Genomic DNA, 24,949 nt, shown 5'->3' on the forward strand with positions numbered 1-24,949 from the left:
TCCCACCAACCTGCAGCTGAGGGACCTGACTGTTAGAAGGAAAACTAACAAACAAAGGAATAGCATCAACATCAACAAAAGGGACATCCACACCAAAACCCCATCTGTAGGTCACCATCATCAAGACCAAAGATAGATAAAACAACAAAGATGGGGAGAAACCAGAGCAGAAAAGCTGAATTCTAAAAACCAGAGCACCCCTTCTCCTCCAAAGGATCACAGCTCCTCACCAGCAACAGAACAAAGCAGGACACGGAGAATGACTTTGATGAGTTGACAGAAGTAGGCTTCAGAAGGTCGATAATAACAAACTTCCCCGAGCTAAAGGAGAATGTTTGAACCCATCGCAAGGAAACTAAAAACCTTGAAAAAAGATTAGACAAATGACTAACTAGAATAGACAGTGTAGAGAAGACCTTAAATGAACCTGATGGAGCTGAAAACCATGGCACGAGAACTACGTGATGCATGCACAAGCCTCAGTAGCTGATTCAATCAAGTGGAAGAAAGGGTATCACTGATTGAAGATCAAATTAATGAAATGAATTGAGAAGTTTAGAGAAAAAAGAGTAAAAAGAAATGAAAAAAGCCTCCAAGAAATATGGGACTATGTGAAAAGACCAAATCTACATTTGATTGGTGTACCTGAAAGTGACCAGGAGAATGGAACCAAGCTGGAAAACACTCTTCAGGATATTATCCAGGAGAACTTCCTCAACTTAGCAAGGCAGGCCAACATTCAAATTCAGGAAATACTGAGAACACCACAAAGATACTCCTTGAGAACAACCCCAAGACATATAATTGTCAGATTCACCAAGGTGGAAATGAAGGACAAACTGCTAAGAAGAGTCAGAGAGAAAGGTTGGGTTACCACGAAGGGAAGCCCGTCAGAATAACAGCGGATCTCTCAGCAGAAACTCTATAAGCCAGAAGAGAGTGGGGGCCAATATTCAACATTCTTAAAGAAAAGAATTTTCAACCCAGAATTTCATATCCAGCCAAACTAAGCTTTATAAGTGAAAGAGAAATAAAACCCTTTACAGAGAAGCAAATGCTGAGAGATTTTGTCACCACCAGGCCTACCTTACGAGAGCTCCTGAAGGAAGCACTAAACATGGAAAGGAACAACCAGTATGAGTCACTGCAAAAACAGGCCAAATTGTAAAGACCATCGATTGTAAAGACCTAGGAAGAAACTGCATTGATTAATGGGCAAAATAAACAGCTAACATCATAATGACAAGATCAAATTCACACATAACAATATTAACCTTAAATGTAAATGGGCTAAATGCCCCAATTAAAAGACACAGACTGGCAAATTGGATAAATAGTCAAGACCCATCAGTGTGCTGTATTGAGGAGACCCATCTCACGTGCAGAGACACACATAGGCTCAAAACAAAGGGATGGAAGATCTACCAAGCAAATGGAAAGCAAAAAAAAAAAAAAAAAAAAAAAAAAAAGCAGGGGTTGCTATCCTAGTCACTGATAAAACAGACTTTAAACCAACAAAGATCAAAAGAGACAAAGAAGGCCATTACATAATGGTAAGGGGATCAATTCAACAAGAAGAACTATCCTAAATATATATGCACCCAATACAGGAGCACCCAGATTCATAAAGCAAGCCCTGAGAGACTTACAAAGAGGCTTAGACTCCCACACAATAATAATGTGAGACTTTAACACCCCACTGTCAATATTAGACACATCAACAAGACAGAAGGCTAACAAGGATATCCAGGACTTGAACTCAACTCTGTACCAAGCAGACCTAATAGACATCTACAGAACTCTCCACGCCAAATCAACAGAATATACATTCTTCTCAGCACCACGTCGCACTTATTCCAAAATTGACCACATAGTTGGAAGTAAAGCACTCCTCGGCAAATGTAAAAGATAGAAATCACAACAAACTGTCTCTCAGAACATGGTGCAATCAAATTAGAACTCAGGATTAAGAAACTCACTCAAAACCACACAACTACATGGAAACTGAACAACCTGCTCCTGAATGACTACTGGGTAAATAAGGAAATGAAGGCAGAAATAAAGATGTTCTTTGAGACCAATGAGAACAAAGACACAATGTACCAGAATCTCTGGTACACCTTTAAAGCAGTGTGTAGAGGGAAATTTATAGCAGTACATGCCCACAAGAGAAAGCAGGAAAGATCTAAAACTGACACCCTAACATCACAATTGAAAGAACTAGAGAAGAGCAAACATATTCAAAAGCTAGCAGAAGGCAAGAATTAACTAAGATCAGAGCAGAACTGAAGAAGATAGAGACACAAAAAACCCTTCAAAAAATCAATGAATCCAGGAGCTGGTTTTTTGAAAAGAACAACAAAATTGATAGACCACTAGCAAGACTAATAAAGAAGAAAAGAGAGAAGAATCAAATAGATGCAATAAAAAATGATAAAGGGGATATCACCACCAATCACACAGAAATACAAACTACCATCAGAGAATACTATAAACACCTTTATGCAAATAAACTAGAAAATCTAGAATAAATGGATAAATTCCTGGACACATACACCTTCCCAAGACTAAATCAGGAAGAAGTTTAATATCTGAATAGACCAATAATGGGCTCTGAAATTGAGGCAATAATTAATAGTCTACCAACCAAAAAAAGTCCAGGACCAGATGGATTCACAGCCGAATTCTACCAGAGGTACAAACAGGAGCTGCGACCATTCCTTCTGAAACTATTCCAATCAATAGAAAAATAGGGAATCCTCCCTAACTCATTTTATGAGGCCAGCATCATCCTGATACCAAAGCCTGGCAAAGACACAACAACAACAAAAAAAGAATTTTAGACTGACATCCCTGATGAACATCGATGCAAAAATCCTCAATAAAATACTGGCAAACCAGCAGCACATCAAAAAGTTTATCCACCAAGATCAAGTTGGCTGTATCCCTGGGATGCAAGTCTGGTTCAATATATGCAACTCAATAAATGTAATCCATCATATAAACAGAACCAAAGACAAAAACCACATGATTATCTCAATTGATGCAAAAAAGGCCTTCGACAAAATTCAACAGCCCTTCATGCTAAAAACTGCCAATAAACTAGCTATTGATGGAACATACCTCAAAATAATAAGAGCTATTTGTGACAAACTCACACGTGAGTATCATACTGAATGGACAAAAACTGGAAGCATTCCCTTTGAAAACTGGCACAAGACAGGGATGCCCTCTCTCACCACTCCTATTCAACATAGTGTTGGAAGTTCTGGCCAGGGCAGTCAGGCATGAGAAAGAAATAAAGGGTATTCAAGTAGGAAAAGAGGAAGTCAAATTGTCCCTGTTTGCAGATGACATGATTGTATGTTTAGAAAACCCCATTGTCTCAGCCCAAAATCTCCTTAGGCTGATAAGTAACTTCAGCAAAGTCTCAGGATACAAAATCAATGTGCAAAAATCACAAGCATTCTTAAACACCAATAACAAACAGACTGCCAAATCATGAGTGAACTCCCATTCACAATTGCTACTAAATTAATAAAATATGAAGGAATCCAACTTACAAGGGGTGTGAAGGCCTCTTCAAGGAGAACTACAAACCACTGCTCAATGAAATAAAAGAGGACACAAACAAATGGAAGAACGTTCCATGCTCATGGATAGGAATAATCAATATCGTGAAAATAGCCATACTGCCCAAGGTAATTTATAGATTCAATGCCATCCCCATCAAACTACCAATGACTTTCTTCACAGAATTGGAAAAAACTACTTTTAAAGTAGTTTAAGTTCATATGGAACCAAAAGTAGTTTAAGCTCCATATTTTTAAAGTGGTTTAAGTTCATACGGAACCAAAAGTAGTTTAAGTTCCATATTTTTAAAGTAGTTTAAGTTCATATGGAACCAAAAAAGAGCCCGTATAGCCAAGACAATCCTAAGCAAAAAGAACAAAGCTGGAGGCATCATGCTATCTGACTTCAAACTATACTACAAGGCTACAGTAACCAAAACAGCATGGTACTGGTACCAAAACAGACCTATAGACCAATGGAACAGAACAGAGGCCTCAGAAATAACACTACACATCTACAACCATCTGATCTTGGACAAACCTGACAAAAACAAGCAATGGGGAAAGGATTCACTGTTTAATAAATGGTGCTGGGAAAACTGACTAGCCATATGTAGAAAGCTGAAACTGGATCCCTTCCTTACACCTTACACAAAAAATAATTCAAGATGGATTAAAGACTTAAATGTTAGACCTGAAACCATAAAAACCCTGGAAAAAAACCTAGGCAATACTATTCGGGACACATAGGCATGGGCAAGGACTTCATGACTAAAACACCAAAAGCAATGACAACAAAAGCCAAAATAGACAAATGGGATCTAATTAAACTAAAGAGCTTCTGCACAGCAAAAGAAACTACCATCAGAGTGAACAGGCAACCTACAGAATTGGAGAAAATTTTTATAATCTAGCCATTTGACCAAGGGCTAATATCCAGAATCTACAAAGAACTTAAATTTACAAGAAAAAAATCAAACAACCCCATCAAAAAGTGGGCAAAAGATATGAACAGACACTTTTCAAAAGAAGACATTTATGCAGCCAACAGACACATGAAAAAATGTTCATCATCACTGGTCATCAGCGAAACACAAATCAAAACCACAATGAGATACCATCTCACACCAGTTAGAATGACAATCATTAAAAAGTCAGGAAACAACAGGTGCTGGAGAGGATGTGGAGAAATTGGAACACTTTTACACTGTTGGTGGGAGTGTAAACTAGTTCAACCATTGTGGAAAACAGTGTGGTGATCCCTCAAGGATCTAGAACTAGAAATACCATTTGCCACAGCGATCCCATTACTGGGTATATACCCAAAGGATTATAAATCATACAACTATAAAGACACATGCACACATATGTTTATTGTGGCACTATACACAATAGTGAAGACTTGGAACTGACCCAAATGTCCATCAATGATAGACTGGATTAAGAAAATGTGGCACATATATACCATGGAATACTATGCAGCCATCAAATAGGATGAGTTCATGTCCTTTGTAGCAACACGGATGAAGCTGGAAACCATCATTGTTAGCAAGCTATTGCAAGGACAGAAAACCAAACACCGCATGTTCAAACTCATAGGTGGGAATTGAACAATGAGAACACTTGTACACAGGGCAGGAACATCACACACCAGGGCTTGTCGTGGGGTCAGGGGACGGGGGAGGGATAGCATTAGGAGAAATACCTAATGTAAATGATGAGTTAATGGGTGCAGCAAACCAACACAGCCCATGTATACATATGTAACAAACCTGCACGTTGTGCACATGTACCCCAGAACTTAAAGTATAATAAAAAATAAAATATTGCAGTGAGCTGAGATCTGGCCACTGCACTCCAGCCTGGGTGATAGAGCAAGACTCCGTCTCAAAAAATAAAAAATAAAATAAAATAAATCTATTATTCCACAGAAATTCCTATAATGAATGACAGACTCTTCAAGTGCTTAGTTGCTTGACAATCACATAAAATTTTGTAATGCTGATCATGTTCTCTTTCCGAAGTGGTGGTGTGCTTCTCCCTTCTCCTTACATATACTTTTCCTTGTTGACTTGGTCTGGTAGTTTGGATTCAGCCACCTTAGGAAGCAATGGCTCCTGGATATGTGTCTCTAACCCTAATGTCTCCATTGAAGTCCACACTTTTATATCTAATTGCCTTTAAGACTTATTTAGCCTATAATACCTCAAGTTAAACACATTCAAACTAACTCCTAGTCAGTTTTAAAAAGTCAGCTCTTGCCTATTTGGCTAGATGGAAGTACTACTCCATCCTGTTCTCATGATAGATATACAATTATAGCATAGTACTATCATCATTGACTATTTTTTTCAGGACACAGTATCTGCATAATGTCATTTTATTGAATTTATGACTGAATCCTGGTTTGGGAGGTGCTTCCAAAAATGCATGGTTTCTACTATGTGTTTATATACTTGGGAACTGCTGAGTATCAGTCTTTTATAGCTAAAGAAACTGAGGTTCAGAAAGTATGCTATATTGTTCAAGTTTACAGCCACACTGTTAGTGACAAAAATTTAAATTCTTGATATTATATAAAAGATACTGCTATGTATATGTTTGTATATTGACATTTTTTAAACAATTCCTAAAGACAAAAGATTGCATTCCAAAAAGCAGGGCTTAAATTGTTAAGTACTTTCAATGCCATGTCTAATTTGCTTTATTGATCTCATAAAACGGAAGAGATTAGTTTTGTTGACTTTAGGTCCCAAGGAGACAGAAGCAGGGAGGAAGTTCTCTTACACTAGGAGGAAATAACTTGACAGGAAGAAATGTGATAGGGGAAAAATGCCGAAGCCTACCATTTGAAGCTGCCAGAATGGTTCCTCAGCTTGTGCAGATCAAAGTGCTCCAGCTCAGTGTCACGACGCTAAAGTCAATTTTTTGTCTTATTTTTCCTGGCTCCCTCCCGGATTCCTTTTTGCCCATAATGCTGCTCTAAGTAGTATTCTGGCTGAGGCTTATAGGAGGCAGACTCACTTGTCTTTAAAATACATGGACAATGTATGATTCTTTAGAGATAAGCATGTCTTTTAATTGCAAGCACCAGGCCAAATTAGGTGACTCCAAATCACTTATTAATATTTGCTCTGAATTTAAGATAGAAATGAGGTGATTAGGATAAGATGAGTAAATAAAAGAAAATAAATTGGGCAGAAAATGAAGCATGGAAGAATTCTTTTCCCACTTCGGTTTCCTCCTCCTCCTCCTCTTTTATCAGAGCTTTATCAGACTGATTCTATTAAGGTCATGGACAAGAATCAGTATATCAAGATGAGCTGAGTTGTTGAGGTGTTACAATACAATTTTATCTTTATTAATTTTAGAGGGAGTCAAAATTAGATTTGATACTGAGAAGTTTGGTAGTTATAAACTTTACAGGATTTTTTTAAGAGAAAAAGATATTTTCTGTGGCATTTCACACTTTCTTTTCATCCATAAAATTTTGTTACAAAGGTAACTCATAATTTCTCAAAATGAGAAGAGCATCACAGAAAATTATAATAAACTATCTTCAGTCAGAAGCATACATTTATATTTTAACTGTAAATTTTAATCCTTGTCTCATTCATTGTCTTTGGCCGGAAATGTTAAGACAAGTTGAGTATTTTTAATATTTTTTTTAAAAAATACACTTAAGGGAGTGAGAAATCAAATAACTATTAAGAATAAAAAAAGTTAGTTGATGAGTGATATTTCTCTGGAAAAACAGCTTATATATTATTGAAACAAATTTCTAGAGGGGTATACATCTGAATTAGAGAATTGTGTAAGTCTCAGGCCCTAGAAAATTTTTATCTGCCTCCTCCTCCAATATAGAATTTCCTCTGACTTGTTTTGAATCACAGCACACTCAGTTTAAGGGATGTCTGCTTGGTGGGCCTATGCTGAATATAAAATTCTATTCAGAGGAAGTTGAGGAAAAAGTTACCTATTTTTTTCAACTAGCAGCATGAGAAAACTTAAATGTAATGAAATGAATGTGATGAAATAAAGCCCCACTTATTATTCATTCGGGATATGATCTGAAAAAGCTGACCTGAAATATTATGTCTGAATTATTTTTCTTGGAAAAAAGTTCTTTGTTTCAAAGTGCAAATTGTAACAAAGCACTAACACTTAGCATGTCAAAGAAACTCCACTTGAATAAGTGATCCCATCTCTGTGAATGTTCCATGTAATTATAATAAAAATGGCAACCCAAACTCTTGAATACCCATTGGAAGAATTATCATGTCTGAATGTACCCAAAGCTTACCTGCTAGCCAAAAAGAAACACCTGAACTTAAAGATAATTGACTCAATTTCTCACAGAAAGACACCATTTTGAATTTACAGCAATATTTTAAAAGAGAAAATCAAGAGCACTTAATATCCCTAGGACAACAAGTTAGTCATTTTTGGGGTAATGGTCTTCACTGTTGCTGTGTGATTATTTGGGGGGTCTATCCCCAGAGGTTCCAATTCAGTAGATCTTGGGTAAGTCTCACTGTTTTTTAAACTAATAGCAAAGGCAATGTGGGTCATCCATTATTCATACCTTGATAGACATTGTCAGAGATCAGTCATTGTCCACTGGGGAAGATTTTGTCCCCCTGAGGACATTTAGCAAAGATGGGGCCATTTTTATTTGTCATAACTGGTGGAATTAGGAATGTTTATTGATATCTAGTGGTTAGAGACCAGTGATGCTGTTAAACATCCCACCATGCACAGGACAGCCTCTCACAACAAAGAATTATCCAGCCCAAGTATCAAGATTGCCAATATTGAGAAACTCAGACCTTAGAGAAATTAATGTCTGATTTTAATGTAGAATGTATGTGAAAGTTTTCATTTTTCAATCCCTTTATTTCCTACCAGACATTATCTCTGTTTTTTTCTACTTTGTTAAAGGTATAGAGGAAAATACTTTTAACTTAGTCCTTCAAAAATGCCAGTTTTCTATACTAATTTTATGAGCAGTGGGACAGTTTCAAACATGCACTCAACTTGCAATGTGAAAGAGCTGTGTAGTCTCTCTCAGGCCAGAAAGCACTGGCACTGTATAAGAATATAAGAATCCAAGAATATACTATGCTTTTGTTGAGAAGACCCTACAAACAGAAAACTATTGAGACTGAAGCACACAGATTAAGATAGGGAAAGAGGGAAGATAAGAGCAGTGAGGCTGACATGGTGTAGGGCTGGAAAGCTTGTAGAACTTGTAGACTGTAACAGTATAGAGCTTGTAAAATCTTTGCTGAGGATTTTAGAATTTGTCATAACAATAATGGAGAAATATTACAGAATTTCATGCAGGAAAATGACCCAAAATTTTAAGCAGGGAAATGTCACAGTCTCATAAAATCCACTCTGGCTACTGTACTGAGAATAGATTTGGAAGTAAGACAAGAATACATTTAGGAAGATAAACCAAATAGGTTATCATATTGTCTTATAAAGAGGTTAGAAGTGGTGATGGATTGGATTAGGGATTGACAGTGGAAATTAAGAGAAGCTGATGGATTTACATTACATTAGGTGGTAGAATGAACTGGTCTTGGTGAATAAATGTGGAGGGTTAATGAAGAGGATTACTAGTTTGGAAAACTGGATGAATGGTGGTACTAATGTCATGAAGGAAAATGTAATGAAGGAAAATGTAATTTATTTATCATGATAATACAGTTTTCCCTTAGTATCTGTTGGGGATTGGCTTCTGGACTCCCTGAGAATACCAAAATCCACAGATGCTCAAGTCTCTCCTATAAATGGCATAGTGTTTGCTTATAACCTACACACAACCTCCTATATACTTTAAAATTACCTACACATCACTTCATGTGTATGGATTCAATGTAGTACTCAGCATATGGCAAATTCAAGTTTTGCTTTTCGGGACTTTGTGGATTTTTTCCCCAAATATTTCTGATCCAGAGTTGGTTGAATCCACAGATTAGAAACCATGGATATGGAGGACTGACTGTATATATATATATATATATATATATATATATATATATATATTCCATCACGAGATTAGTATTCCTATGGAAAAAAGAAGAGAGACCAGAACTCACTGCCTCCTCCATGTGAAGACAGAGTGAGAATGCTGCCCTCTGCTAGACAGGAAATGAGCCCTCAGTGGGGAATGAAATTGGCTGGCACCTTGATCTTGGACTCCTCAGCCTCGGGAACTGTTAGAAATAAATTTCTGTTGTTCTAGCCACCCAGTCTATGGTATATTATTATGGCAGCCCCAGCTGTCTAAGACCAACACAAAAATGATAATACTCTGGCTCCTACTATTGCTCTAAGTAATAATCTATTATTGTCTCTGACTCCTGAGTCTCATATCTTCTGCAAGCATGTAACATGCTAAAGTGAATTATGTTACTCTAAGAGTGAAATATATAATGCACCCTTCCTTAAATGTATTGACATAGAAACTTTTTTATGTTCTAAATGAAACATTTTAGAAGACATTTGCTGTAGATTCTCTTGGCCTACGTTTTAAAAGCATGAGTGGGACAAGTATACTTCAGATTCTCTTTGACTTTGAGAAAATTACTTAAGATTGCCCATTTTCTTTGGCTTCTGTGTAAAAATTTGATAAGGTGCTTTGTCAAGAATAAGCTGCACTGAATGGTCGACACTAATAGGATAGTCAACAGGGAAGAAAATCTCCTCCTTTAAATTTTTGATAAGATAACAATTAGCCTTTGTTTTCTACATCAGTCTTTTGTGGGCAAGATCAGTGTGCCAAACTGTCTCATCAGTGTCCTTCTCTTTTTACCCTCACAGTCTGTATGAGCCATTGTGGTTTGATAAAATATCCTTTCTAGCCGCATTTGCTCATCTGTATTTATATATTAGCATGGTACATTGGAAAACAGGAGCATGCATTTGTGTTTGATCCTTTGTAACAAATGATCACAAATTTAGCAGCTTAAAATAATACAGATGTATTATCTCACAATTTTTATGAGGCAGGAGCCTGGGTATAGTTATCTGTGTTGTGTATAAAGACACATGTAACCCCATCCATTTATTTTTTCTGTTCTGTTAGAAGGAATTAGTGTATCACAGCTGGTTTATATCCTTTTCTTATATGAGCAAGATATCGTTCTTTCTCATATAAAAATGGGCAGTTCTCAAGAGTAGCCTAAGAGCAGGAGAAAGCACATTTTAACATATTGTCAATGTACAGAGTAGAAGACACAAGATATTTAAAGGGAGTAAATCCGGAGACTTCAGATGAAGGGCCAGCCATAAGTAAAATAATGTATTTCTTTAAAGCAGCACATGGAACCCCAGATTATGTTTTCACATATTTAGAAATAATAATTTAATGGGAAAGCATTCTTAATATTCACTGGATGTAATTTTCCCATAAATTCTAAATTTTGTATATCACTAAAAATAGAAATGAATCATGACGGTATATTAGAGAAGAATTATATTTTTATAAAAAGGATATAACTAAACTAACTTGAAGACATTTTGTCTTGTAGGAAATAAAATAAAAACTAGGTCATGCCAGCAAATATTACAACTTAAACAGGAATAACTTTTGCTCAATTCTACTAGATTTTCAAAAATTTTAACAAGCTCTGAACATTTTCTGTATACTTATTGTGCATTGCTTTTATCTATTGTTTCTGTTGTTTCTAAGGATATATTTAAAAAGATTCAAGCTAAAGCACAATGATGCGGTTATTACCAATGTCTCATAAATCTCTTCAAATTACCTTTTTCTCAGACAGATCAATTATTAATGTAGATATGGCTCTCAGAGTAATAGGGATTCAAGCTAAGAGTAGCATGTTCACTCTATTGCTTGTTTATAACTATCAATTATTCATGTTTCATTTCCTGTGTGCATCAAATACTATTGCAGCAAAATCCCTTCTGCTCTTGCTAGTATGTAATTTCTCCCTCCCTTGAGAGAGATTACCATGTACCCTGCAGCTCATTTTGCTTGGGTTATGGCATAGCGTTATCAACAATGTGAAAGAATTTAGCTTTGTTGTTGTAAAAAATTTATGTGTATGACAATCACTTATGTTGAAATGGATTACAGTATTATTCACTGATTATAATTCTATTTTGCAGAATGGCTATTACAACTATCAGTACAGAAGTCCCAAGGAATATTTTACACCTTTTACATGCTATTATGATAACATACAAAGTTGAAATAATGGCCTAGTATAGCAATTATTTTTAGAATATCTTACCTAATGACCATCAACAGGACTTGATGCTTACAGCTAAAGTAGAGGGTTGTATTAATTACTCAGCTAAAAATGGGAAGAACCACCTGCACTTTTTGGGAACAAGCTAGACCTTTATAAATGTGCACATTTCCTGATTTTAATATGTTGTTTGAATTCATAAATCTCATAAGTAGCTAAATTTTGAAATATTTTGTGTATATGCCACTTCACTAAATATTTACTACCTACCAATGGGTGCACGAAACTCTTTTGGGCACTATAGTTATACTTACTCATATAAAATAGAGAAAATATTGTCATTATTTAACATTCATGGAGACTGTATTGTTCCTGTATGATACAGAGGTAGCCTGGGTTCTTACATTTTTAGTAGCAAATTGATTGCCATATTAACTACTCTACTACTAATATAAATTCTTAATGTGTTTTCAGTCATTGTTCTAATTTCCTCATGAAGCTTGTCTCATTCTGTCATTACAACCACGTAACGAAGTAGTACTCTTCTCCTCATTTTATAGATAAGAAAGTTGAGGCCCATATAGGTTAAAGAATGTATTTAGCAAACTCATAGGGTCATGACTTAACTGGGATACAAATATAGTTCTAGTCCTAGAACCCATGTTCTTAGGCATTATGTATGCTATACCACCTCTTAAGAGCTGGTACACCTTTCCCATCTGTAAAATGAGAAAAAGAGTAATACTCCATGATGCGGTTGTAAGGGTAGAATGAGACAAGCTACACAAAGAAATTAGAACAATGACTGACAATACAGAATCAAGAATTTATATTAGTAGTAATAGTAGTTAGTATGGCAACCAATTTGCTACTAAAAATGTAAGAACCCAGGCTACCTCTGTGTCATACAGGAACAATACAGTCTCCATGAACCAAAGCTCTTAGCCATTATGTATGCTATACCACCTCTTAATGCTATTACACAAAAATGTATACATCACTGCATGGCTAGATGTTTGCATATTTTTGCTTCCTGTCTCAATTTTCTCCCTTGCACAAACCTTGATGTAGATTTCAAGAAATTGCTTTGGAATTCTAGATTCTTTATCCTTGTCTTTGTTTCCCGGGAACACTTCTTATGGAGGATGTTTAAAGCTGTCCTTCTTTCAATGAAAAGGAAAAAGCTGTCAGTTGCTGTAACTTATTTAGATATGCACTGACTTTACCCACCTGTGGTTATTCTCACTGAAACAGAAAATACGTGTAAACATAATTTTATTTTGCATAACTTTTATTCTTAGATTATATTACAATGTGTCGGTCTCAAGTATAACTACAATATAATTTATGACAAACTCAAACATTTTGAGCATTCATAGATCTATGAAATTTGTAAAGAATCCTATGTAAACAGCTTTATTATATTCATGGCTATTTATTTATTTTCATGAAGCAATTCTTGATTGTTTTCCTCAGGAAGATAATAACATAATAAACCACAGATATTTTTTAAAAACTGGTGGCCTTTATACATAGGTCCTAAACCCAGGCCAATTCCCTGGCCATCCTAATTTAGTTGGCCCTTCTCTCAGTACTTCTATTAACATTTCTCTGAAATAGCTATTTAGAACTGCTTTATTTATGTATGCATTCTATTTTCACTCTTTTTAATAAAGCTATCAAAATTCTATAAAATCATGCTAAATATTTGTGATGTTCAACAATCAGCATTTAAAAACAGCTCACAAGTCACCCAAATCTTTTGCAAACTAGGTAACTATCAAAATGCTAAAATTAGATTCTCTAATTTTCATTCGAAAGATTTGTGTTCAAACCTGTCTGGGGCATGGTGGCTCATGCCTGTAATCCAGCATGTTGGCAGGTCATGGCTGTAGGACCACTTGAAGCCAGGAGTTTGAGACTAGCCTGGGGCAACAGAGCAAGACCCCTTATCTACAAAAATTTAAATATTAGCCGGGCATGGTGGCATGCACCTGTAGTCCTAGCTACTTGGGAGGCTGAGGCAAGAGGGTTGCTTGAGCCCAGAGTTGAGGCTGCAGAGAGCTATGATCATGCCACTGCACTCTAGCCTGGGTGACAGAGCGAGACCTGGTCAGTTAAAAAAAATTTTTAGAAAACCTGTTTGCTTCCATTTTATTCTAAATTAAATTCTTCAGTGTAACTGCCATTCTGTATTGTTGGGTGTAATAAGTTCAGTGATTATAAAATTTAAATATTAATATGACAATGCCTTCTGACGGGTGATACAATCAGTACAAACAGTAATCCACACGGAAAGAGAAGTCTAATTTTACTTCAAGGTTATACTTAATAGGCTCTTTCTTCCAAATATTGTTTTTAATTGATAAAAAGTCACAAGTAGACATTTCTGAAACAAACATAAATATATATAAAACTTAACCATGTTATTTTTAAAAAAATCATAGTTCATGAAATAGGAAAAAGAACAACTTTATATATATTTTTGAAAAGCTAAGAAGAAATTGTGTTAACGAACCAGTTGCCCGTATTTTTTATTTTACATAAAAACAAGGCAATGTAAAAACATTAATAGAAAATTACACACAAACCTGTCAAACATCTTTTCATACTATATTATATAAGTATTCATAATGCAGTTAACTTGTGAGTTTGAAATAATGATAGATTGAATTCAAATTTAAGGTGATGTTAAATTCTTAATTGAATGTATTAAAAAATTTGATGACTGTAATATATTTTTTGTAGGTCCCTACTTAAATTATCAAAACCTATTTCCAACAGGCGTGGCAGGTATGGGATGCAATGATCTATATAGTCTCGGAAAACACTGCATGCTGTCTTTCATATTAAATTAAAAAGTGGTTCAAATAACCTAAGATGAATGAACCTAAGATGGTATAAAGAATCTTTAGCCCTAGATATAGTTTTATACGTACATTAGAACAAATGTCTCAAAGTCATAACGGATGTTGTAAAATATATCACAATTTAAAAACATTCTAGACTTCCTGTCTCATTCTTTAACCATAACCGTTTGTTTCTATAAGTACATTTAAATCCTTTCTTTTTCAATTTTCAGAACAACAAAAATATGTACTTTAAACATTTATTATATAAATGTAATTTATTATATAAATGTAATTTATTATTTTTTAAATATGAAAAGCAAATTAGTGAAAGATGTTTTATATATTCGCTTCAAAACCTCCCACAAAAATCTTCTAAATAAAACTATGTTCTATCTATGTAGCTCAACTTTTGCCTGTGCATGAATGACTTTATAGAAGAAAGATCTCATATTCCTGAAATAAACTCATGAAAAAAAGCATTACAGTTATTTCTTTTCAAAGTACTATTAATAGGTGTTTTCAAAAAACTAGATGTATACAGCTAATGCAAAATGAATATGTGCTTGATAAATTAGAAGCCCATGGTACTGTGTTGATTGAGGCAAAATATATTTCATATAATAGAATTTTAAGGAGAAGGTGACATCTTCCTCATTGTATACATTGAAGCATGTAGGTCCAAAAGATTACTTCCATAATTTAGGAAAGTAAGTTGGTAGCAAGAGAGCAAGTTGGCAAGAATCCCTATTTCAATGCTTTTTTATTCATACTAAACACATATATCTGTGTTGAAAGTCTGTCATATTATATGACTTGAAAGCTTGCCAAACACAGGATTGTATACAAGTGATGCAATAAATACTGTGCCAAGGTTATTATCTGCTCACACATATACCATGGTCAAACAACTAAGTGCATATCAGGAAGGATTTCATCAACTTTGCTTACAGCTAAAGGATGACTAAACAATACCGCATGAGAAAGCAGGAAAATTTGACAAAAGTTTAAGAGACTATTATCAGTATTTTGGGCAGCACAGCCCAATGTTAGGCTATATAAGTAATAGCAAATAGAACTTCCGTCAATTACTTTTTTTCTCAGTTATCTTTATTTTTTGAGGAGTGTAATATGTACTTAGAATAATTTTTCAAGTTCTGTGGTTATTCTATGAACAAAGAGGGATATGAAAGAAGAAAGGCTATGAAACACAATACTCTAAAGGTAAGTATTATCCTTGTTGGCATGTGAGTCAAGATGAATGAAAAGCATTTGTAGAAACGAATAGCCTACATATATTTTTAATCCCATGGCATTTTATAGGCACATATAAATTGGTTCTAATGCAATGTAGAATAAATTTAAGCACCTCAATATATAGAATAACCTCTGTACATTGCTAAAAAGTCAAGCTCCCTAATAATGCATTTTAACTAAACATTCATTACTAATGTTCATTACTTCTATCAAGCATCTCATTGCAAAGCCAAGGCAAAATACTTTTGTTGATTTTCAAATAATAGATAAATAATAGATTTTTCTGTGTGTGTGTGTGTTGTTTATTTACATGGGAAATATGAATAATTACAATCCTGTGAAAAGATGACAAGGCAGATGTAAAAGTTTTCTATGTGGTCTTCTGATTTATTAAAAACCAAAAAACTGAATCACCTTTGTTTACTATAATCAGCAATTCCTACAGAGTTCTCTTACGATTCTTACAGAATCATCAGTGCAAAAATAACCATCTGCTAACGCTGCCCACCGTTCTTAGGAAATCAGGGTTAGTGACTGCACTGCCTTTGAGAATATTTTGATAAAAAGGATTTTGGCATAGACCTCCTCAAAAGAGTTTTATTAACACAAATAAATCACTTTCACAGGCTGTAAACAATATATCAAAAATGAAGTTCTATTTTTTGCTTTCCTTGCTGTCTTTCCCTTTGTCTTCCTTTTCTGTTCTGTCTTGTTCATATTTCTCTTTGTCTGGCTTTGTTACACTATCATATGAAGGTGGAGAGGTGGTGGATGAAGTGGCATCTGTTTTTTCTGGACTTGAGTTCTCATTAACGTTATCAAAAGCCATATCTTTTTTATTGAGTAAATCATCATCTCTGTCTCCATCTTTTATGTATATACTTGATATATTTTTGACATTTTGCCTTAAGCGGTAACGTCTATAAGCACGTTGAATGACAGTAGCAGACACATCCTCTTGTTTCCGTTTCAGTGTGGTTGTGATGGGTTCATAGGAAACTTTGGAAGGATTTGCAGACATGAACCTTTCTTCCATCTGTGAACGAAGAGAATCCATCTCCCCACTCTCACCCAAAACACGCTTTGTAAAAGCAAATAAGATGTCAAGACAATGGATCCGGTCACCACTGACCATGGGCAGATCCATGGCAATGAGTTGGACTTTGTTGGGTTTTGCTATGAGAAGAGGAGGATCCAGGGCAGCTGCAAAATCAGAGAGCTTGTTATATTCTATAAACTGAGTTGCATCTGGATCAAACTTCTCCCAAACTTCATAGAACATCTCAAAGTCATCCTCACTCAGAGGTTCAGTACTTTCTTCAGTGGCAACACTAAAATTCTCCAGTATGACTGCAATGTACATGTTCACCACAACCAGGAAGGAAATGATGATATAACTAACAAAGTAGAATATTCCAACAGATGGGTTACCACAGTCTCCTTCAACTGAACTTCCAGGATGAACTTTTTTTGGATCACAGTCAGGTGGCTTACTGTTAAGAATAGGCGCTAGCAATCCATCCCAGCCAGCAGAGGTTGTAATTTGGAACAGGCAAATCATACTGTTGCCAAAGGTCTCAAAATTGAACATGTCATTAATTCCATCTTCCTTTTTAACATAGGCAAAGTTGGACATCCCAAAGATGGCGTAGATGAACATGACCAGGAAAAGCAAGAGGCCGATGTTAAACAATGCAGGAAGGGACATCATCAAAGCAAAGAGCAGCGTGCGGATCCCCTTTGCTCCTTTGACTAGACGTAAGATTCGGCCAATCCTGGCAAGACGGATCACTCGGAACAGGGTAGGGGACACAAAATATGTTTCAATCAAATCAGCTAGAAACATACCTATGTGTGGAGGAAAATAATAGAAATAAAATATCTAAATATCTATGCTACATAAAATGATGACTCTAAACAGTTTTATCTGTCAACTCATTTCTTATGAATTCAAGACAGTTATTTTATACTGAATGCAATTACTTAAAAAAGGATTAAGCAATTCCAAAGAAAAATGACTGACATTACCATTCTGACATTTTCTCCTTTTTACTAAGTTCATGGGCCATTTTCTTCCTCCATAATAGTGTTTTAAATTTTAAGAATAATACCTACTCACATAGAAAATTCAACCAATACCATTAAATGCTAAAAGAAAATATAAACCACCTGAAATGTCAACAACAATAACTATTATCAATATTTTTTTGAGTATCACTTCAGACATTTTTCTGTGCAAGCATATGTACACACACAAACAAATGTATTCATGTTATATAAGCTTTTTTTGTAGCCTATTTTTTATTTATTTTTCAAGACAGGGTCTCGCTCTATCACCAAAGTTGGAGTGCAGTGGCGTGATGTTGGCTCACTGCAATCTCCGCATCCCAAGATCAAGTGATTCTCCAGCCTCAGCCTCCAGAGTAGCTGGGACTGCAGGCATGTGCCACCACACCTGGTTAATTTTTATATTTTTGGTAGGGACGGGTTTCACCATGTTGGCCAGGCTGGTCTCAAACTTCTGACTTCAAATGATTTCACCCACCTCGGCCTCCCAATGTGCTGGGATTATAGGCATGAGCCATGGTTCCCAGCCTGTAACCTATTTTAATTTATTTATGTGTCATGGAGATAGTTTCATAAAAATGACAACAAAATAACTTATTATAGTGGTATAATGCTCTCTTAAAATAACCACAGATTGAAGACTAGCACTTATACTGTTTCCATTTTTGTTACTGAAATGAATATCTAAATAGGTATGTTCTCCTAATTGCATGAGTACGTTTTAATAATATATTAACAGAACTTGTTTCAACAGCATATATACAGTTATATAAATATACACATACTATGTATACACGCATACCATATATATATACACATGCTATATATATACATAATATATACTATATATAGTATGTATGTGTATATATAAATACACTATATATAGCTGAACCTATCTCCAGAAAGCCTGTACTAATTAACATTTCTAATGGCAGTATATGAATGTGCTCATACCTTACACGTTCACCAGTATTGAGTACTACCATTCTTCTTTATAACTTTTTACCAAAAAATGGTCATGACATTTGAAAACATCTACTATTGTAATTTATTTGCATTTTTTGTGAAAATAATCCACAATTTGTCTTGTATTTTGTCATTTTGTATCCTTATTGGTTGTTTTTAACTTCTGTTTTTGGCTTAGTTGGTATTTTCCCATGTGTCTATTGGGATTTTTACTATATTCTTATTAATTTATAAGAACAATTTTCTATTTAAAGTATTGATCCTTTCTCAGCCTTAACTGTTACATAAACATTTCCCCTATTTTTTGTCTTTCAACCTTTTATTTATGATGATTTTTTCCTCAAAGAATATTTTGTTTTTGTGCAGTCATTTCTTCTTCATTTTTTTTTAGCTTTACAAATTTGTGTTATGAATAGAAAGGACTATAAGAGTATATGGTTATATGTCTATTTCTACATATTTCCTACTAGAATCTCTTTTTTTAACTATAGACTTTGATTCATGTGATCCGTTCACTCAGTAAATTGGTAATTATACATTAAAGTTTAATTTGGACTCTCTCTTCAAACTCATTGAGCTTTTGTATTTGAACAGTTTTACTTAACATCAATATTATAAGTCTTAATATTTTGCAGAATAAGCCACCTCTTATCACCCTAATTTTCTTCCGATGAATTTAGAATCATTTAGACTTACATTGTTATTGTCAATTTATTACCCCCACTGCATAAAAAGACTCATTGATATTTTCCTTGAACTTGTAGATTAATAAATAAAAAAGTCTTAATTACAATGATAGAAGCTTATCTAAGTACATGATAATCCTTTCAATTATTTCAGCTTTCTTTTATATCCTAAAGTTTTCTTCAGAAGTCTCATATGATAAAGTTATTGTTAGATAATTTACTTTATTTTTATTGCAATTGTGAATCAGATTTTCTATTTTTTTCATGTATAAGATTATTAGTGTTGGCACATGTAATTTAAAATTTGTACCTTTTCAACTCTAATTGAATTTATTTTTAGTTGATTCTCTTTCATTATATGAAGAAGGTCATTCATTATATGAAGAAGTTCTTTCATTATATGAAGAAGGTCATTATATTAAGATAAGGATCGTTTGCTCCATTGTTTAGATATATGTACCTCTTTGTTTTCTTATCTAATTGCGTTGGCCAACACTATTAAAAACAGGGATGATACAGGGACACCTTTTTTTCCCTGACTTAATGGGAATGCTTTCAGAATTATTATTGTTAGTGTGAAATTCTCATCTAAATTTTAATTGATTTTCCTATATCAATTTTGGTATGACTTCTGGTGATAATATCCTTTTCCAAATATTGATTTTAAATGCTTATTCTGTTCTGTGGCACTCAGTTTTATGTGTCTAAGTTATGCAACCTTTAACCTTTTCAGACTGATAACCTGTTGATTAAGTTTGTAGTAAATAATCTCTATAATCTCTATTAAAAGTTTATAATTCTAAAAAGAAATACAATCCTAAAATACTTTGCAAGATATGTGAAAATAATGAAAAAAACCCCAAGAAGATAGAAAAACAGCCATGATAATGAATATGTAGGAAGTATAAAATCATGTGCTGTTATTCACAGACATGACCATGGCTGGTTGAGGAATGATTCGCATTTTATACACTTGTGAAGTATTAAGCCTTAAAAAATAAAACTGGCATTTCTAGAGACTTTAACTTCACTTTAAATTCTGGAAGAATTTTCAGAAATTCACAGATATTCTGGCTATTGATATTATCATTAATCAAATGACAAGTCTCACATGTGCTAAAACCAGAAGTGATTTCAGATTCAACACTGGTTTTTCCAAGACACAGCTATATACACAGCTATATATAAACATGGTAACTAGCTTTGCAAAGGTAATATTGGAAACTAAATATCAACAAGTATAATTTCCTTCTAACAGATAGAAATATTTGGCTTTGGGGCCTGTAGCGTAAACCCAGAAACACTGTAGTATGAGAGACACAGATATTTTTATTTTGCTTTTTAGGATTTTTTCATTCTTTCATTATATTGACTTACTCAAGAATAAATCTGCATTCAAGAATTCAGAATATACTTCCTTGAGCATAAGTGAAGTTTAGCTTTACTCAAAAAATAAAATCTGAATAATAAATATTCTTACCTACAATGGAGATAATCACAACCACAAAATCAAAAATATTCCATCCTATAGTGAAGTAGTAGTATCTGAGGGAGATCAGTTTTAGCACACATTCTCCAGTGAAAAGGATTATAAAAACCACATTTATCCAATATAAAACGTCAGTCATATATGGACTTTGACCCTCCTTTTCTACCATCATGGTTACCATGTTGAGACAGATAAGAACCATGATACTGATATCAAATGCTTGATTTGTCACTAGGTCAAATATACATCCTTGGATTTTGTTCTGCAAAGAAACGAGAATAATATTGAATGCAGAGTAAATTTTTCAAGTAGTATCTAGAAATTAAAGATGTGCATTAAAAATGAATTAGAAATAATTTGAAAATCTATATGCTAAAGATACATTTTTTTTTTTACCCCTGGACGAGGAATTGGCTTTTGTGGCTTCTTGGACCCCAGCTTTTTCATTGCATTGTAGTATTTCTTCTGTTCTTCTGTCATAAAGATGTCTTGACCTCCAAGGTAAAGAAACAAAAAAGAAATGTAGTTAAAACCAGAATCATTGTCTAGATCTTTCTACAGATCACTAAGATAGGTTAAAATGTGTTAATATAGAAATAAAATGTATTTTATTGTGTTCATGGTAGCTATACATAAACTATATCTTAAATAATTATATATGTGTAGAAACGTGGGTCTCCAAACACAGCTAAATGTACATATATAAAATATTTGTATTACATATAACAAGGATTGGCTCAATTTTCTTTTGGTGTGCTAATCAGTGTTGTTTTAAACTATGTACTTGTACATTTTTTATCTGCTAGCTGTCTTACCATGAATTTTATTGCTAAGAAAAGTTATAAGAATTAAAGGTAATGAATATCCTCTTTGATGATTTGGCTAATATTCAGAACTTTGATAAAGAATAGGGAGCCAAATCATGAGTGAACTCCCATTCACAATTACTACAAAGAGAATAAAATACCTAGGAATCCAACTTACAAGGGATGTGAAGGACGTCTTCAAGGAGAACTACAAACTACTGCTCAACAAAATAAAAGAGGACACAAACAAATGGAAGAATATTCCATGCTCATGGATAGGAAAAATCAATATCGTGAAAATGACCATACTGCCCAAGGTAATTTATAGATTCAATGCTATTTTCATCAAGCTCCCATTGACTTTCTTCACAGAATTGGAAAAAACTACTTTAAATTTCATGTGGAGCCAACAAAGAGCCTGCATAGCCAAGATAATCCCAAACAAAAATAACCAAGCTGGAGGCATCACACTACCTGACTTCAAACTATGCTAAAAAGCTACAGTAACCAAATCAGCATGGTACGGTACCAAAACAGATATATAGACCAATGGAACAGAACAGAGACCTCAGAAATAGCACCACACATCTACAACCATCTGATCTTGGACAAACCTGACAAAAATGATGAATGGGGATAGGATTCCCTATTTAATAAATGGTGCTGGGAAAACTGGCTAGCCATATGTAGAAAGTTGACACTGGATCCCTTCCTTACACCTTAAAAAAAAATTAACTCAAGATGGATTAAGGACTTAAATGTAAGACCTAAAACCATAAAAACCTTAGAAGAAACCCTAGGCAATGCCATTCAGGGACATAGGCGTGGGCAAAGACTTCATGAGTAAAACACTAAAAGCAATGACAACAAAAGCCAAAATAGACAAATGGGATCTAATTAAACCAAAGAGCTTCTACACAGCAAAAGAAACTGTCATCAGAGTGAACAGGCAACCTACTGAATGGGAGAAAATTTTTGCAATCTATCCATCTGACAAAGGGCTAATATCCAGAATCCACAAAGAACTTAAACAAATTTACAAGAAAAGAAAACAAACAAACAACTCCATCAAAAAGTGGGCAAAGGATATGAACAGACACTTCTCAAAAGAAGGCATTTATGCAGCCAACAGACCTATGAAAAAAAATGTTCATCATCACTGGTCGTCAGAGAAAGACAAATCAAAACCACAATGAGATACCATCTCACGCCAATTAGAATGGCGATCACTAAAGTCAGTAAACAACAGATGCTGGAGAGGATGTGGAGAAATAGGAACACTTTTACACTGTTGGTGAGAGTGTAAATTAGTTCAATCATTGTGGAAGACACTGTGGCGATCCCTCAAAGATCTAGAATTAGTAATACTATTTGACCCAGCAATCTCATTACTGGATATATACCCAAAGGATTATACATCATGCTACTATAAAGACACACACACACTTATGTTTATTGCAGTACTATACACAATAGCAAAGACTTGGAACCAACCCAAATGTCCATCAATAATAGACTGGATAAAGAAAATGTGGCATATATACACCATGGAATACTATGCAGCCATAAAAAATGATGAGTTCATGTCCTTTGCAGGGACATGAATGAAGCTGGAAACCAACATTCTCAGCAAAATATCACAAGGACGGAAAATCAAACTCTGCATGTTCTCACTCATAAGTGGGAGTTGAACAATGAGAACACAAGGACACAGGAAGGGGAATATCACACACCGGGGCCTGCTGGAGGGTTGGGATCTGTGGGAGGGATTGCATTAGGAGAAATACCTAATGTAAATGACAAGTTGATGGGTGCACCAAACAAACATGGTACACGTATACGTATGTAACAAACCTGCACATTGTGCACATGTACCCTAGAACTTAAAGTATAACAGCAAAAAAGAATAGGGGCTCCATACAATAACCAAAATTGTATTAATTTTATATTCATTTTAATATGCCATTATTCCTTTACAGAAAAATGAATATAAACTAAAAAGATAATATACATTTCTATATCTCTGTTTCAAGAAACTCTTTGACTACCTTTTTAATTCTAAATAAAGGATTTCAACATAAACACTTTATTGGATGTCAACATTATGCTTGATAGATTTCTGGGTACTGAGGAAGTTATCAATTATCAGACCCAAACTGAAGGACTTTCCAATTAATTATGTAAAAGAAAATATAACTTTTAAAATCAACACAAAATAACATAACATCTAAATGAGGTTTTTGACTGGAAAAGCCTAAATCTCACAAAGAGGGCTAGAAGCTTCAGTTGCTCCCTTCATTCTCTGCTAATTTCTTAAATTATCTGTAAGTTTTACAGATTTATGTATATTCTACATTGATCTGTAATTACATCTTTTTTAGTCACAGCATAAATTAGTATAATCCATATAATTGAGAATTTATTTTCAAGGATTTCTAGTTCTGAGATCATTACTTAACTTGCAGGGTACTGGAGTTAAAGATGATCTGGTTATGGTTTCCCTTTATTCTCTTGGATTTCGTAATATTCAGCTTTCTCTTATTTATTTATTTATTTATTTATTTATTTATTTATTTATTTCGGTTTGCTATTGAATGGGAAGCTTCCTATTATACTGAATTTTCTTATTCATCAAATACCTAATGTTAACCAGACTTCCCTTTCTGCCTTAGAGTGTTCTTGTTGTTGCTGCTGTTTTTGATGGAGTCTTGCTCTGAGGCACAGGCTGGAGTGCAGTGCCACCATCTTGGCCCACTGCAACCTCCACCTCCTGGGTTCAAGTGATTCTCATGTCTCAGCCTCCCAAGTAGCTGGGATTACAGGTGCATGCCACCACACCAGGCTAATTTTTGTATTTTTAGTAGAGATAGAGTTTCGCCATGTTGGCTGGTCTGGTTTCCAACTCCTGGCCTCAAGCGATCTGCCTGCTTTTGCCTCCCAAAGTGCTGGGATTACAGGCATGAGCCACCATATTCAGCCACCTTAGACTGTTTTAACTCAGCTTTCCTCTATTTAATATGCAGTCTTTATGT

General features: G+C 34.6%; 1 protein-coding gene and 1 long non-coding RNA gene across 10 annotated transcripts in view; one reads left to right on the forward strand and one right to left on the reverse strand.

Annotated features, from left to right (window-relative positions):
- LOC105483302 (uncharacterized) overlaps positions 1 to 24,949 on the forward strand; it is a 143,000-nt gene that overhangs the window by 44,130 nt on the left and 73,921 nt on the right. For all 6 annotated transcript variants that reach the window (XR_011609847.1, XR_011609845.1, XR_011609844.1 and 3 more), the window contains exon 3: positions 17,526 to 17,705. This is a non-coding gene — a long non-coding RNA (uncharacterized lncRNA). The remainder of the gene's footprint in view (positions 1 to 17,525; positions 17,706 to 24,949) is intronic.
- The window catches only part of LOC105483303 (sodium voltage-gated channel alpha subunit 9), a 180,808-nt gene continuing 170,787 nt past the window's right edge, over positions 14,929 to 24,949 (reverse strand). For all 4 annotated transcript variants that reach the window (XM_011744101.2, XM_071072886.1, XM_024793261.2 and 1 more), the window contains 3 exons: positions 21,508 to 21,612; positions 21,103 to 21,373; positions 14,929 to 17,751 (listed from right to left, as the gene is read on the reverse strand). In XM_011744101.2, the coding sequence (XP_011742403.2) occupies positions 16,559 to 17,751; positions 21,103 to 21,373; positions 21,508 to 21,612 (1,569 nt within the window). In that variant the 3' untranslated portion in view covers positions 14,929 to 16,558. The remainder of the gene's footprint in view (positions 17,752 to 21,102; positions 21,374 to 21,507; positions 21,613 to 24,949) is intronic.

The sequence above is a fragment of the Macaca nemestrina genome, chromosome 11 (assembly GCF_043159975.1).
Source record: "Macaca nemestrina isolate mMacNem1 chromosome 11, mMacNem.hap1, whole genome shotgun sequence".
In the NCBI taxonomy this organism is placed as follows: Eukaryota; Metazoa; Chordata; class Mammalia; order Primates; family Cercopithecidae; genus Macaca; species Macaca nemestrina.